Genomic DNA, 17,373 nt, shown 5'->3' on the forward strand with positions numbered 1-17,373 from the left:
GGCCATACTAATATTGTTGTGTCTGTAGTTAATCCTAAACTTCAGAGATAATTTAGCATATTTCTCGAAGGTCAAACTAATGAACATAGATGAGGCTGGAATCATAGACTGTTTATAAAGCAGCGGAGAGGGAAACCAAACCCCCTTGGTTTTATTAATCTTAGGAATTGCAGATTTGAATGGAAATTTGCAGTAATAAAATAGAATACTAACAAAATTAAACTCTTCAAATGGCCTATTAAGCAGGCTAATTTAAAGTGTTTTAGTTTATACTGTGCTCAAATGTTATTTATACCAAAAGTATTTTTTAAATAAAATTACACCAAAATATTTTTAAAAATACAATTATAATAATGTAGTATTTTATCTTATGTTATCTATAATAGGGAAATGCACAGTAGCGTTTTTTTTATATATATTGTAGCCCACTAAATGCATTTAACTTGTTTTTCTGAAGAGCTCAGTCCTATGATAAATCTCTCGTGTCATCTGCACTATATTTGATGGGTACAGATTATGCTTACTGGATGGAAAATTGAGGAAACAGAATCATGTTAAGGGTTTAATGGCCAACTATGGATGAAGGCATCACAGTCAACAGGGGATATTGAATTATATTAGGTACTTCTGAATGATAAATGTTAGGCTATTTTGCAATTAACAAGTAATCTAAATGCTTTCTAATAGTAGCCACACACATAATGTATTACTGTGGAGATCTTTGCTTGTTAAAGCAGTCATCAATCCTTCTCCAACATTTCCCTCAGCTAAATGAGTTCAAATGTTAACAGGACTCAAATTTTGCTTGCTACTTGAACTGGTAAACAGGGATTAAACCATTAGCTGTGATGTGACTACAAAAGAATGAATCAGTAACAGAAATAGATCAATGATGCAGGCTTAGGTTCACATCTGCACACAGGAAGCTTTATATAGTAACTTTCCTAATTAAGAACGAAACTAGACATACATTTTCTATGCAAGACATAAAGGATAAATGTTACCTTTAAAGGCACCCAACCCAACAAATCATCACATACTGTTTCAGAGAAAAAAGCAAGAGGAGCACCTGTGTTTTCTCCCAACACTGGAACATAATGCATAATTTTATTCTTTGTTAGGATGATAGCTGTGAGTCCGTCCAATCTGGAGACATAAAAACGTTTTCTTCAAAAAGACTTTTCCCTTATATATAATTGTCTTCACACAAATGTTTGGTAAATGGCAGAAAGAAATCCTCTCCCCAGCTTGCTTTATTTAAATCAAATATTCCTGTGGTTGCTTGGAAAATCCTTTGGCTTTTGTTTACATAAGTGTCACAATGAGATGGTATCCAGGGATTTCACTCAAAAGAGTAAAGAGAAAAGAGAAACCAGATCATCACTGTCCTCTTTGGCTCTTATCCACACGAGAAAAACTCTGAACTCCTTCTGAACACTTTTGTAGATGAATCTGCTTTAACCACTCACAGATTCACACACATAAGTCTGTATTACATTCAATATACAAAAAATGTATTTTAATCATTATTTATATTGCAATTTCATTTGTGTTGATAGACTAACAACTGAAAATAAACATTTTAGTCAAATCAACTGATCTTTTCTAGTTTATGTAATGTAAACTTAGGTATTTTGCTGAATAGCGGTTAATTGAGGTAATGAATGATAGATTTTTTAATGAACTATTTTTTATTTTCAGACCACTTAAAATCTTAAATTTAAAATATGAGTTCTCAGAACTTGAGGCAATTTGACTTAAAATGATGAGTTGAATGAATGAACAGCTGACAGTTTGCTCAACTAATGAAATTTAGTTTATAAGACAGAAAATTAGTATAAGCAGACCTCAGAGGATGCAGAGACTTCCTATACTCTTGGTTGTTGTAGTTTTAGAAAACAGAAATGGTGGAAATTTGCTGTGTATCTTTAATAAGTTACATGTTAATTTACATTCTGGTTGTTTCTTTTCAAATTAATCTGAACTGTTGTAACTGTGAAAAGGTTCACACTGAATTCACATGCAGCGAGAATTACAATTTATCCTACTATGAGTAAGACCAGTCGAACTCATTGTCTTTGTACTGACTCTTGCCAAAAATGGGTTCAATAGTTTCGATTGAAAGTTAAGTAAAGAAACTCTTTAAACTTAGCAAGTGTTCAAGGATTGCAAGTCTGCAACCATTGTCTCTGTGACTAGTTCATTCAACTCCATGTCATAAGTTTATTAAACTTGTTTTCTCAAGTTTGTTTAATTTAACTCAGTTAGTTTTACAATTTCACAATTTTGAATTAATTAATCAACCAAAGTGCCAATAACTCACATTTTTAAGGCAGCAGGGGAACTAACATTGCTAAGCTGAATGAACTTAAACTGATTTACAACATAAGCAAGGGTAGTTCAAAATCCATAAACAGACCATATTTGCCTTATAATCAAGTCATACTAGTATGAATGAGAATAACCCATTACCTTTTATTGGCCAGCACCTGAAACTTTTGGTCATATCCTCCTCTTCAACCAGAGGATGTGAATGCCAGTGCTATTAAGCTCAACAACTGATTGAGAAGGTTGTAAAATTACTGAGCGTGAAAGGCACTAATACTCATTAGCCCAAGTAATTGAATTATGTAACAGCTAATTAACTTTGATTGCACATCAGGCAAGCTATAATGTGGCATGTAAACATAAGCAGTCTATGGCTGAAGGACACGTGCCTGCAGTCAGTGGTTTATGACTCCATCTAGTGGTGAATCTGTGTCAGTACAGACAACCTCATTTACAATGTGACTATGGGCTGATAAAATATAATATTTCAGTACATTTTGCTAATCTGAATATGTAAGATACACCGGCTTCCTTAGAAACAAAGACTATTTTCTGTTAAAATACACACGCAGATATATATTCTAAATATTAATAGATTATGTACACATATACAAGTATGTTTAAGGGAATAAATCATAACAGACAGCAACTTTTTATTTTTTATAAAACTAAATGTAAAGTCTTGAAAAGGCTTCCATCTGCTCCTGTAGAAGCCCCTGTGGATGATTCTTTCTTCATGGGTCATTTTGATCAATGCAAACTTGTCACTTTTGCATAAGATTAACTGTATTTTCACATTTTAAAGTTGCTCTGACTTTAACTATAACATAACAGTTTGATAACACATGGAGAGACTACGAGCAAGCAGTCTAAAAGTAGTTACTATTTATTGTAACTTTGACTGTAGTCACCTTGATTTGAACTATAACTTTGATACTTAAATTCCTGACATGAAACATCTAAATTCAAATGTCAAATAAACAATCAGTAGATTCTTAGCTTGCAATAATAAGGAGTTCAAGCCAGTTAGCTAATGCTCCAGCAAGCCAATACAGCAAAATGCTATTAGTTTAACATAAGAACAGCTGTTAGAATTTTAGAAAGATAATCATATATTTCTCTAGTTAGGTTTCAGATAACGGGATTAGTTTATAGTGTGCATAATTTATCAGAAATCGACAGCAGATTGTTGAAAATCGCTACTCTTACTTTCACATACTCTAGCAAAAAATGTTTTTTTTGTGTGTTCAAACTAATGTAAAAACCCCCATGTGCCTCTCAAGTGAGTAGTAAACTTTTTTTGTATTTTGAATTTAGATGTTCTTATAATAAAATACACTCATTTTGAGCAGTCAAAATATTGCATCAAAAGTACTTACAAACATTACTTTTTGTCTTCTTCAGACAGCGTATAAAATATCAAGATTTTCAACCAAGAAAAGACCTGACATTAAAACTGACTTTATCTAGTGGTCAAAGGGGAATTATGGTGTGTGGGTGTCTTACCTCAAGGGAATATCTGACTGTGGTTTGCCCTGATCTTGGTAAAAATGATATGTAATGAGTCTCAAGAGCAAGACTGAATGCCAACTGGAGGTTTTTTAGAAAAGAGTATAAACAACAACAACAACAACAACAAACTCCAACTATTTTTCCTGTGTAATTTATTCCATAGCTGATGCCTGAAATGGCAATTTAGTTTTGTGATAATTTAAGAAATGGCTTTTTTCTTTAAACTTAATCGTCAAGTTAGAAGTAAATGCATCCAAGAAGCATTGACGTTTTTCCTACAAATTAAAAGCAGAATTGTGACTTACAAAAACATGTAAGCATATTTTACGGAACACAAGCAACAATAAAATTCCGAAATTGCATATTTTTTTATCAATAGTGACACCAAGCTGATTTGTATAATACAAATAAATGCTGTTACTATAAAATTAGGGAAATAAAATTTGAAATGTAACCGGAAAGCGTTTTTCTCGCCTCAGACAGATGTGAATCGCCATCGGCCGACGCCTTCTATCTGAAAGATCGGTAAGTAAAGAGTCTACTGTATTTACTTTACCTTAACCTATTTAAAACCGGTAAACACTTGTCTGACTTGTGTCTCTTCTTCTGTTTTCGAGAACAAGATTATATTGTTTCAAATGTTTCACTTCTGAACGACTAACTAAAACATTTGGGGCGAAGTTTTGTGCGAAATGGCGGAAGGAAGGTTTACTTGAGAGCGAATACACCCAGAATATACCTAATAGGAGGTAACCGTAACTGAATGGATATTTTCCTTGTTTGCGACAAAATAGCAAAGGCCAGAACTGTTAATAGTAGTATGTTTCAAGCTGCTTCCAGTTAGTTTGACTAACAACGTTTATCAAAACCGGACACACGCCTAATGAAGCGGATCTCTGGTTTAAACTCTCCTCCTGTCAGTGGCACCAGCAGTTGTTGGATTTTTTAAAAAATGTGTTTTTGCCAGAGGCCTTATTGCAGGAATTGTTGATATAATCTTTTCGGAAATGGCGACATACATACAATAATCTGAAAATACATAAATCAAAAGTATGCCCCAGGGTACAAAAAGTACATTTACAGCTATAAGACACACCTATTTTACAAGAAAACAAGAAAGAAAATCTCTCCATATTATGTTTATGTTGTTAATCTTGCTCCATAATCAACTCTTATCTGGCCTGATTGATGTATTATACATTAGGCAATTATTAGCTCATATCTACTAGATTTAATTGTTTACATTTGTCATATCTGACAGGTTCTGTTAGTCAGGTCCAAGTTCTGCTCGTTCTCCACACAGCACAAATACATGCAGGACAATTCTTTGGACCAGAGTCAAACTCCTGGTCTGCATTTGCAGAGAATTGGGCCTGGCCCGGCTCCATTCCTGAATGAAAAAAACAATGTCCTGTCTGAGCAAATGTCCTATTTTCACTGCCTGTGCACAATGGCAAGAAAGTGCAGATAAGACGCTGGATAAAGTGTGGTCACTGTATACAAAGTTAGTTTACATTGGACTGCAGCATAGTCGAACATAGCATACAACATATTAATTACACCCTAGACTTCTTGTTCTACTTATTAGACTTCATTTTACCTAAGTGGTAATGTTTTGAACATGTGCATATCTAAAGAAACATGAGGATTTCCTTCTCACTTACGGCAAATTAACATGTTTCTTGTCGTTTTTGTGCAACAAAAGTGCAATTTATCTAACTTCCCGGTATTTATCACAGTGATTTTGGAAGGGATGAATATTTCAAGTTCAAACTTGCATAATACCCGTAATTGAGTAATCTTGAGGTAATTTTCTAGACCAACTGATTCATTTTTTTGTTTTTCGTGTCTCAGAAAATAGACACACATGTCGTCATGTTCAGATTTCTTCAGTTCAAAACTCAATAATGTTTCCAGTAACATGAAACAGATGAAAGCAACAACATGAGCAAACTGAGATATTAATGTCTCCTACATATTCTGACACAATTCAAAATGATCCGAGGAAATTTGACTTTTCTTGTACGCACAGTTAATTAACAGAACATTATCAGCTGAATGCAAAAAGAGGAGTCTTAGTAGGACTTTGCACTCCGTAACTGAAATGACTCCAATTTCCAACTGTGAAAAAAGGGAAGTTGTTTAAGAGACGCAGAGAAGTTTGACTGAATCCTGTGATTTAAACGTGTGGATACAGAAGGTTTCTGAAAAACTCCGAGCGTTGCATAGTCCAGGAGTGGGAAGCAGCCAGCATGTCCCTAAAGGATCACTTGGCTGTTTGTATTCTGTGGACGACTCCAGGTCGAGTGCCTTTGTGCTGTTCTTACTAACCGCCTTGGAATTTCATTAATCCATGTGAATGAACAGCAGAAGGGAGCTCAGTATAGTCACTGACTGTGTGTGGAGTTTAGCTCAAGAATTCTTTACAACAAGTTACAATGGATTGCATCTTTTTTTTATATGCAACAGTTACGGTAAATATGTGTAAATATGTGTAAACTCTAAGTTACAAGTGTATTAAATCTGCCTTTACATTCTGACAGAATCCATGGCCTTGTAGTAACTCCTATGTGAAACTTAGAAAAGTGTAATGAGGTTGTTTTGACTGGATTGGGTTAAGACCACAAACAATTATTAGATTAATTGATTGACTCAAAGGTACAGCAATCAGCAGCAGTAATACCAGTTTTCTAAAAATGCTTCCTCATTTTCCAGTTTCACGGTTGCGAAGATTTGCTGCTTCTCTGTTCAACGGTGGTGTGTTTCTGAAGAGTGTTTGTCTTGCATGTTTGGTTTTAGATCTCGTGTGTTAGTATACGATAATAGCGCTCTTTGTGCAAACAGGTGACAAAATAGCCAAACACTGCTGAAAAGTAAAAAGAAATTTGTAGACAAGTAGTCCATTCAATGATCAAGCAGTTAAGTTTCCCAAAAACTGCTAATAAAACAGAAGAAAAAGATGTCAGATACGTTAAAATGGCCGCAGGTGCTCTGGACAGGATCCGCATTTGCAGACTGTAGCGAAACATGACGAAAGTTTTTTGCAGGTTTAAGGTTGCATTTCTACAGAGAACCAAATCCCCTTTGGTCAGAACTGATAATTAGACAGAGATTCTTGTAACCAGGAAGTTGTCAAATTGAGTCCTACTTCATTTAGCAGTGTAGAGATGACCCCAAACATAAGAGCCAGAGTTTTAGAACTAGAAGCTAGCCTAGTAGAACCATGCTGTTAGTGCTGTTTTAAAGGCAAAGGTAGCTCACACCTCGTATTAGCTGAATATTCTGTATTTTTCTGTTTACCGTATTCTTTGCGCAACTTTTGCGCTTTAAAAATGTGGGCTTGTGACATATACCGAAAGGATTTTTTATTTTGCGTGCAGACATTTTACAGCTCAAATTAGCAAATTGCAAAAAAATGCTAATCACAATTCCCCAGTGCCCAATATGGCAACTTAAAATGTCTAAAAGATATTCAGATTACAAAATCCCAAGAATATAAGAACATATCCATATTCATTACAAAGTTGAAATTGGTGAGTTTTTTTTTTTTTTTTTCATTTTTGTTCCCCTAAAAACTAATAAAACTATTGACCTATTGGAGATTATGTTGTTACTGATTAATGGACTAATTACTCTGCCAAGGATGCTGAGCCGCAGCAGAGTTATGTGACCAGAGGTGTTTGTTTGTCTGTCTGTCTGTGTGTCTGTTAGCAACTTTATTCAAAAACGGACCGATGGATTTGGATGACATTTTTAGGGAAGGTCAAAAATGACACAAGGACCAATTGATTATATTTTGGCAGTGATGCGGCTTATAGCCAGGATCCACGGATTATTTAAACATTTCTGTATCATTGCGAGATAACGGCACGGTGTCACTGTAACTATGACAAGTGAACACTACATCAGCTGCCTGCTGATAATAACAAGATTGTGATCCTACTACAAATGACGAATAGATTGGCAACAACCTATCTGCCTCTTTTATAGCACTTTGTCTAAGATACTGTTGTCATGACAAACAATTTCCTTATCAGTAAAAGTGCAGAGGGCAACCTGCATGTAGCTTTTTCATTTATGGCATGCAACGGGGCCACTGAAGTGCTATTCTGACTTACCTGTGTTCTGTAGTGGTTTTTATATGAGTAAGTTGTTTTGCTGCTTTATTGAAAGTGCTCTTTTCTGAAAAGAAAAGAGTTTATTTCAGATACACAGAGAAGATGCCTCACATGAGTGACAGCTCATACGGTTGCTCCAAATTCTCTTGTCGGCCAATATTTTCCACCAGAAGGTACTCATAATGTCATAAAGAAAGACACATCTCTGTTGATGTTTAAACGACAGGAATTATAATAGAGAATGGCTGTATGTGTGACATGACAGACTCTTAGGAATCTGAATTCTACAGGCTTAATTAGGATGTTGGATAGCTCAGTGACTAACGCCCCTGCCTTTGGCGTGGGAAATCAGTGGTTCAACTCCTGGTCAGGTCTCAGTTTTCCAGTAACAGGCCTTAGTGCTGCCGGCCTGCCTCGTGTTGTACCTACTCTCAGACGTCACTTTGGATAAAAAAAAGCGAAGCGAAACTGTAAATTGATATTGGAGCACATGATAGATAGAGAATCATCTCAACGTGACACTTTTGAATTGTTTGTCGATACTCTGCTTTTGTACTACATTCTCTGCTGTACAGATCACGGCCTTTATTTCCTCCTTTTATCTTGCTATGCCACCCACAGAGGGTTGTGCCGCTTTTCACAGTTCACAGTCAGTCACGACTATCAAACATGTTATCCTTTAATCTACGGTAGTCTGAGGGCAGAGCGAGTAAACCAGCCCTGTTTGGAGGGAGCGGAGGGAGGGGGGAATATGGGGAAGTGCAGATGCATTTCCCATAAGTCAGCCGACTCCTCCCCCCTTGGCCGAGAGCCAGCACCTCGACCAAAGCAGAGCAGAGCACAGCGCCTGAGCGGCAAAGACTGAGCCGAGACGCTGCTGAAAATTAGAACATGAAGGACGAGGCGCACAACCAAAGCACCTAGTTAGTGTAGGTGACACGTTACTCAGAGCGGATACCCGGGAAAGAGACAGCAGTTCAGCCTGGCATCTATCGGTACGTTGACTCGCTCCTCTGCCTCACACGTACACAGACTTGTTTTTGTGATGGTGTGTTTGTTGCGGTAGAGCTTTCTCTATTTCCTTTCCACGTAAATTTATCGGGGTGTGGTGATGCAGAGGTTTAAGACGGAAGTGGCAGTTGAAATGCTCAGTTCTGGGTAGTCTTGCAGTGCATGAAGTCGGCACCAAAGGTAATGTGATTACTAAAGAGCTTTAATTGAAATTCGACAAGAGTTTGATGTCAGTTTTTCTGTACCATTACTTGTATAAGTAGAGTAAATGCAAAAATAACCGTCAAGGTCTTGCAGCCGCCGTGCAATTGGTTTAGAGAAGATTTTAGGATTAATCTTTGTGTGAGAATCTGAGATCAAATGTACCTGATGCAACGTGCTGCAACTGTTGTCCCAGTTCTTAATTTGTGCCTTTCAAACTGCATGTAAGCAGCTCTCAGTTGAGAACAGTGTGTCAGAGCTGTGTGCTGGTTTTATAGTCATACGTGTTGTGCCAGTCATAACCTACAAGCGACAGGTAGGTCGCCATGCAAATCTTTATTGGAAATTCAACCCAGCCGTTACCTATTTTACTTCCTCTGACTGAAACAGAGCACTTGCACTGAACGACACAGTTGCAACTGTCAAAACAAGGCCAGGGCTGAGTTTCCTGTCTCATCTACCCACCACAAACTTTCAGAGTTTCAGTTCGGTTTGATAATCAAGTGATCGTCGTGTTCCTGAACTTATAGGGCGTAGTCGAATATGTTAAACTTCAGACAAGCTGTAAGGCAGACGACTGAAAGCCGTTCATTATTCCATTAAAGTGTGTGTTTGTGCATATTTCAACAAGAGTAAACGTGTAATTTTAAGCTGAGTAAGGTTTATGAGCTTTTCTACTTTGCTTGATTACAACTGGCGTTTCTGCAAATAACATAATGAACTTCTTAAGCCCAGTGGTATTAGCAAGAGGCCGCTAATATACAACAATATACAATAGAAAAATATTAAGAACCAAACAAAAGGAACAGATCGTCAATGTCCTTCCTGAACTTGAGGAGGAACTGTTTCTTTCTAGCACAAACTACGCAACATTTGTAAAGGTCACTTAGTCCCAATGATTGGAAAGCAAACGTGTGATTAACTGTACAATGTAGTAACTGTGTAAGTGAGGAAGCAAGTTCAACGAGATCAGTTTCCATCTAAACAATGAAAATGAAATGCTGTTTGTCGAGGTTACAAATGGAAATTGTAAACTAATGGCAACTATTATATAACAGTTTTAAGACACTTTTATGACGCAAAATGCCCGACGTTTCCTCGTTCCTCCTACTTGAATGCGAAGATTTGGTGGCTTTTTTGTTGTATATGATCGTAAATGGATTATTTTTGGTTTGAATAGGCAATTTGCACTCTTTTCTGGCATTTCATAGACAAAAGATTGATACGTAGATCAGTTGCATACATCTTCTCAGTTTTTTGTTCAGGTTTTCCCAAAACATTATGACAGAAAAGCAAGGCATCTAGACATCTGCAGCCAATATCTGAAACTGATTTTTTTTCTTATCGAGCGTTAATGTGGTCATTTAAGTTAAAAAGCAGAACCTGAAAACACAATGCTACTGTTGAGAAGAACCTTGACTTTTCAGCTGCTTGTGATCTTCTCTCTTTTCAGACCCAGCAGAGGAAATGGCGGTGAGGCAGAGGCTTTTCAACTCAACAGCACCTTTCTCCGGATCACCCCAAGCCGAGCTGAAGGGGTCGTACCCAACCTGCTCCACCGCGGAGCAGGAGACGGAGGAAGAGGAGGATGAGGCGAAGGACAGCAAAATGTCCTTCGTATGGAATACAATCAATAAGCTCATCACACATGGAACCGCAGAACAAGTTGGAGAAATGCCATTCAAGACCTCAACCATTATTGCTCAGGCAGAATGTAAATATGTCCTCTCTTTTTTCTATAAGATGCAGCATATGAAATAACTGCTTGGACAGAGTTTAACACGAACACTGTGGTCTCTTTAGGTGAATCCTCTCAAGAATTTAGTCCCTCTTGTTCCGAACGCTCCTTTGTGCCCACCCCTAACTGCTACACCAGCATGTATGACATTTCCTTGACAACATTCCCCGCATTTTACATCTCATATTTACTCACCGAGGTTGTGTTGAATTCTCTAACCATGTCTTGAATTCATGTTGCTCTAGTGTTTCCTCCGAGCACAACAACGTGGCGTGTCCAACAGCAGCTTCTGTCCAGGAGCCAAGCAGCTCATCAGCGCAGCTCAACCCTAGAAAGAAGACCAGGAGGCGGCAGAAGCGCAAAGGGAAGAAGAAACTGGAGAAGAAGAAGGAGAGACAGAGACAACGGATGCCCTCTGGAGTCCCTGAACAGGAGAGTGGAAGTTCTCAAGTCCAGATCTTGGTGAGAACTCTGGCTATTCTTCACATCCTATTGAGTCGTGCATGTAATAAAGCATTTGAATTTGAAAAGCAGGTATCTATTTAGTGTACCGTATTCTGAAAAGAGCTGTAGTGTGTAGTTTTTCCCTTCTGAATTTATCTTCAACAATAAATTGTCACATTCCTTGGCAGCTGGCGGACATTTCCGTCGAAACATTAGCCTTCCTGTGTTGTGGAAGTGAAATGCTGGCTGTTCAGCCGCTGAGGAAATTCACCTGACAATGTAAACACTGTGTCCTCTGATCAACTTATTTTTTTCCTGTAGGAGGAGTCGTCTCTTGGAGGGACCAGCGACCTCAGCACCTCTTGCTGTAGCAGCGTCGAAAGCTCGGAGGAGCAGGATCGAGGGCCCTCTCTGTACAGTGGAAAGATCTACAGCACTGGCTCCAGCTGCGCTCCTCTCAACTGGCCTAAACAGGTCTTGGGTTCTTTCTCCAGCCTCCGGTCCTATGAGGACAGCAGCTCAGACTCCCTCAGCAATTTGGGGGACCCGTCACTGCCCCTCGCAGGCCTCAGGGGCAGCGTCAGTCAGGGGGACCCATGCTATGCAGGGCCCTTTTTCAAAGATGTGGAGATGGAAGCAAGGGAGGAAGAAGATGAGCTCTCAGCAGCTGATTCCGTCGCCAACGAGGGGCTGATCTTTTACAATGAAGTACGTCGTGCTTTGCTTCAATCTGCTTCCTTGGTTTAAAATGTGCTTCAACCAAACTAACTTGTTCCTCGTTCTTCCTCATAGAAAATTCAGCCTGTGGACTCTGAATACAAGGAAGGGAGTGAGTATATCCTCTCACAGTTCATCAAAGGAGGCTCTTATGGCGAAGTACACATCGCTCAAGATGTCAACACAGGATTCAAATTCGCCCGTAAAAAGGTAACGCGGAGCACATTGCCCTCTTAGCATCTGGCCTCATTTAGAAATATCTTATGTACGATCTTTTGTTCCATTGTTTTTCTCACAGATTGCCCTGAAGAGGTTCAGCAGTGAGGAGGTGGGTGCGTGGAGTGCCCTCAGATCTCCTCGTGTGGTGAAGCTCTTTGGAGTGGTCAGAGAAGGGCTCAGTGTAGTCCTCTTGATGGAGCACAAATCTGGTAAACAAGCTTCATTCGTTCCTCTTCACACACAGCACACATTGTTGGCACTAGCTGCTACTGTTGCCGCCGAGGCCCAACAAACACATGTACAGTAGGTGTCACATGACGACAAAAAAGTTCAAGCGTGGAGAAAATGCGGATGTGATTCTTGTCGAGAGGTGAAAGTGGGTGGTTCTGGGATGCCTGAAATGACTGTTGAGGCTCCTTGAAGTGTTACGGTCCAAATTGCACCAAATATCTGCGATGGGAGATCCCTGCCCGATGAATACAATCTCTTATCTCACTTGTTTTTCCTTTGTCATCAAACTTTGGCTTCCTTGGAGGCTGTAATAACATGGAACAGTTGAGTCAGATGCGCTGTTTTGGTAAATATTAGCAAGACACAGTCCTTTGTCCTGCTCTGACCTTGCTCGTTGTTTCAGGCTCTCTCGGCCAGCTGATAGTGGAGCGTGGCCGACTGCCAGAGGACCTCAGTCTTCACTACTACTCTCAAGTCTTAACAGCGCTGGTGTACTTGGTGAAGAAAAAAGTGGTGCATCTAGATATCAAAGGTATGTTACGGAAAGTCAAAACACAAATATTAAAACTGACTGGACCTCTTGAAGGTGTAATTCCTTTGCCACAGAATTCCTGTGACTTGATATGCCTAAACTGTAGCTAAAACCTGTTTTACAGAGAGATAAAGAATGATTAGTATGTTAGTTCAGTGCAGGTATCTGAACAGTCAGGCATTTAAAATGAGATTATTATTGTTGGCCAGTGAAACAGGAAAGAAATGCAGAAAGCAAAGTTTTTTACTTGTTCACAAGTTTTGCTAGAACCACTAAAACTACATTATATTCTCCGTTGTCTTTAACTTATTAGTATAATTCTGTAAATGTCATTTTTTAGTCCACTGCTTCTAAAGTCTTAAATTTAAGACTATATGTCAATATCAGATATTGGCAGTGGGCCATAAACACTTTCATGATGAATTTAAACAACAGTAGCTCCAACGTAATAATAGTGAAACTAAATGTGAGTAAAATAACTTTTGATTCTTACTTTATGCAGTGGAAAATAAAGATGTAAAGCGAGAGATCTCTAGATTTGATCTTCAGACACCTGTGTTGTGAGATTGCCACAGAGAAGAAGACGGGCTGGGAATTTCCCACAGTGTGACTCACCGCCGCTTTGTACAAAGAGCGCATGTCCAGAATCAGGAGAGCAAGAAAGCAAAGGGAGAATGAAACTGTTGGGGGAGGGTAAGTGGAGCAGGAAGTAGTTAGCGAGAGAACAAGAGAAGGAAAAGTACACGGACAGAAAGAAGGCAGAAGAAGAAAATAAAGTGGTAAAAAAGTCTTTAATCAAATAAAGGAAACAGAAAGACAGAACGGGAACTTCGTTGGAGGAGGAACAAAAAACAGACAAAAGCAGAAGGGCAACACAAAACGTGATTTTTGTGGTATAGCTCAAGCGCCACCTGGTGTCTGTAATGTCTCAGAAAAAACAAGGCTGTAATGCCAGATGTCTTTATGTGCTTATTGTTAGAGCGCAGCAGCTGTCCCTCAGTGACTTCATATTTAACTTTTACTTGAATCCCTTTTCTGTTTTACTCCTATGCAGCTGCCCTGTTTCTAATTATGTCATCCCCAAACTTCACATAAGTCACGGAAATCAGCTATTCATACAGCGGATTACTGACTCTACTTGTTTCTCCTAGCTGACAATGTGTTGCTGTCGGAGGACGGAAGAGAAACCTTCCTGTGTGACTTCGGACATGCAGAGAGACTCAACAATCAGGGACAGAGCCTCAGCGGGTCCAAAGGTAAATGTGATGTAACTTAAGACATGCAGCGGAGAAGATGTGGAACTTATCCTTTTATTGTGTCTCAATTAACTGCTTTCTCAATGTAATTCAATGCAGACATGAAGGGCACAGAGTCCCACATGGCCCCTGAGATTGTAAAAGGGGAACCCCGCGGAGCCAAAGCAGATGTGTGGAGCAGCTGCTGTATGTTACTGCACATGCTCAACGGGTGTCAGCCATGGACAAGATACTACACCTGTAGACTTTGCCTGAAGGTAAACACACGGACACTACACCTTGCCGCTCCGTTACAGACTTTTCCTCGTCATATCTGGCCTCGACTGATTGCACTTCCTCTGACGGTTACAGATTGCTAATGAGCCACCGCCTCTGAGAGAGATCCCACCTGACTGCAGCCCTCTGACTGCTGAAGTGATAAAAGCAGGACTCCAGAAGGATCCAGTGAAGAGATCAGCAGCAGCTGAGCTCAAAGAAAAAACTGACAGAGCTCTGAGAGAAGGTGAAGTGAAGCTGCGCTGCATTTTTTATTTTTAATCACTATCGAAGCTAGTGATACATCCGAAGATGAAATTTCAGTTTCCCATGACATTTAAATTCCATAATATTATAGTAAAGCAATTCTTTACTGTCATCTCTTTGACTAATTTTTAAATCGAGCATCTTTTTCGGACAATATCAACAGCCAATGAAGGTGTAGGCGATTTTTATCTGCTAAAAAAATGTGCCTGGTAGTATGTTTTTTCAGCCCTGAGTAGTCAGGTGCTGGATGTGTCCTGAGAGGCAAAAAATGTCCATGCAGCACTTTCTGTTGCTCATTAGCTTATTGCATTTTGTCAGCTCTGATCTGGATGTGATGATTGAAAACGAACCACAAATAAAGGAACAGACTCCCTCCGATACATCACCACTAATGCATTGTGGTTCATGTGATTGCAGTTGGAGGACTCACCAGCCCAGTGAAGGGTCCCTACACAGAGCCCTTGTACATTTCCAACAAGCCTCCCGACTCCCTGCAACACATTAACAGCAGCGTTGACTTTGAGGGTGAGGAACGTCAAGATTCTGTTGAGAAGGTGATCGTCGCAGGGAGGAGGACAAAGAAACTGGACGACAACGAGGAGGCTGATTCTAACGAGTCAAAGCGAGGGTCGCCTTTCGGTCCGCAAATGCTGATTCCTGAGCCGAACTACAAGAGGGGCAACAAGATCACAACTGTACCTAAACTCGAGCTCCGGAAGCTGGAGCGAGGTGAGATTTCTCTCAATGCTCTGCTTATTTCCACGCGTCAAATCCGGCGCACGTTTGACATCCTCTCACTGATTTGTTTTCAGATTTGTTTTCCGATTTCTACCTGAGCAGTCTGTCCCAGCTTCATTCTGCTGAGACACAGGAGCAGCTGTTGTCTTGTATCAGCAGTGACCCTTTTTCCACCTGGGAGCCATGGGACAAAAAGGTAACCCAAAATACACAGAAGAGCATATTTTCAATAAGCCTATATGTGGGAAAGACAAAAATGCTTCGGCACTGTGTTGTATATTCCATTTTTAAAGCCAGGTAACATCATAATCTAATAGAGATTCACTCATAGAGAAGAAGCCTTTTTTAAAAGCAAACCAGTGATAGTAAATTACACAGCTAGTTTCAATAGTGTAGCCATCAGACACAGACACATATTCCTAAACTGAAAGCCACTTAAAGGGCTTAATGATGTTTATCGATATGGTTTAAGTATTACCAGACTAACTTATTGGCTTGTGTTCCTCTCTTTTTTCCTTTCCTCCCAGGACTCTGGCCGCTGGTCCCTGAGCCCAGGAGACGACGTCAGCTCCGGTGTTTTCTCCTACAACAGTCAGCCAGACGTGCAGGTCTTCAGTGTCGATCTGCTGGGTCACACACAAGTCCCGCCACCTTGCTGTTTTGAAGGTAGGATGAAAAAACATCAACGTCTCCTCTTATTTTAAACAATTTAATATGTAGCCAAGCATTTTCCTCACATCATCTGTGCTGTGTGACTGCCGCAGGGGTGGACGTCCACATCACAGACTTCAGCAGGAAGAGCATCCGGATCAGGGAGACGCGTCGGGTGAAGGTGGGCCACATCGCCACCGGGATCAGCGACCAGGTGAGAGCTGGCAGCAACGCACGCTCGCATGTCAGGACCGGATTTCTTGTTTGTTCGGTTTAGCAAAGGAAGAGACCGAAATGTGTGTCTCCCTTCGCAGATCTCTGAGAGGGTGTTCACTCTGGAGACGCAGCACGGCGAGCAGATTTCTCACGATGAGGAGGTGCAGGAGTCCGGTCTGGAGCTCTGCTGTGTTCCTGCTCCAGACTTCAGCTCTGCCTGGAGGTGGAGGATCAGAGACGGAGTGCTGGAGACAAGATAGAGCCCCGCAGTGTTATGTTACACGTTGATAATGTTACCTTGTATTGGACAATTTTAAATGTGTTTTTTATTGGTGTCATTTTGCAGGGACCATGCTTTAAAAAACTTCTTCTTAAACTGCTATTTTTAATAGCTGTCGTCATATTGGCGGAGGATTACTGTGTTACTGTGTTACTTATTGTGGTACTGTGTTGCTTCAAGTCTCGTGATGTTTACATGTTGCACTGTTGTGTTGTTTACATTAAATAAATAAAATTAAGGAAACATGCAGTGTTGCGAGAATTCCTTTAAACCAGTTTGTAATAAGTTACTGAGGAGTAGCGGCTACAGTCACCCACGCTATGTGAGGGGTAACATTTACTTCATCTGGGATTTACAAAATTTCTCAAAAACATGATATCAAGTAAGGCTTAATTGACATTTCAAATTTAAAAGTTATTAAGACATTATTTAAGTATTTTCACAAGATCAAAACTATGCCATAAAAATTAAGTGGTTCACATACTCATCTGTGAAGGATGGAGATATTTGTCTATTTATTTGCAGAACACTTCATTTCACAGCAGAAATTTATAACGCCCAGAGAATTATTGCTTCTGCCACGGAAGATATCTTTTCATTACTGTTTCGTCTGTCGGCAGCAGTAGTAAAACCTATCAAACTAATTTTCATTGGCACTG

General features: G+C 39.7%; 1 protein-coding gene across 3 annotated transcripts; it reads left to right on the top strand.

Annotated features, from left to right (window-relative positions):
• Positions 1–4,314: 4,314 nt before the first annotated feature.
• Positions 4,315–16,961, top strand: map3k14a (mitogen-activated protein kinase kinase kinase 14a). Of its 3 annotated transcripts, none has more exons than XM_022204646.2 (16): positions 4,315–4,365; positions 10,624–10,884; positions 10,974–11,049; positions 11,154–11,370; positions 11,674–12,060; positions 12,145–12,279; positions 12,368–12,497; positions 12,923–13,051; positions 14,203–14,307; positions 14,407–14,564; positions 14,659–14,809; positions 15,247–15,558; positions 15,642–15,763; positions 16,095–16,233; positions 16,332–16,432; positions 16,533–16,961. In XM_022204646.2, the coding sequence occupies exons 2-16, from the start codon at positions 10,638–10,640 to the stop codon at positions 16,692–16,694; spliced, it is 2,571 nt and encodes an 856-aa protein (XP_022060338.2). In that variant the 5' UTR covers positions 4,315–4,365; positions 10,624–10,637; the 3' UTR covers positions 16,695–16,961. The 3 variants fall into 3 exon arrangements, with proteins under 3 accessions (XP_022060338.2, XP_022060337.2, XP_051797332.1); XM_022204645.2 differs by lacking the exon at positions 4,315–4,365 and adding an exon at positions 8,747–8,953; XM_051941372.1 differs by lacking the exon at positions 4,315–4,365 and adding an exon at positions 9,130–9,149.
• Positions 16,962–17,373: the final 412 nt, after the last annotated feature.

Source organism: Acanthochromis polyacanthus, chromosome 21 (genome assembly GCF_021347895.1).
Source record: "Acanthochromis polyacanthus isolate Apoly-LR-REF ecotype Palm Island chromosome 21, KAUST_Apoly_ChrSc, whole genome shotgun sequence".
Classification (NCBI taxonomy): Eukaryota; Metazoa; Chordata; class Actinopteri; family Pomacentridae; genus Acanthochromis; species Acanthochromis polyacanthus.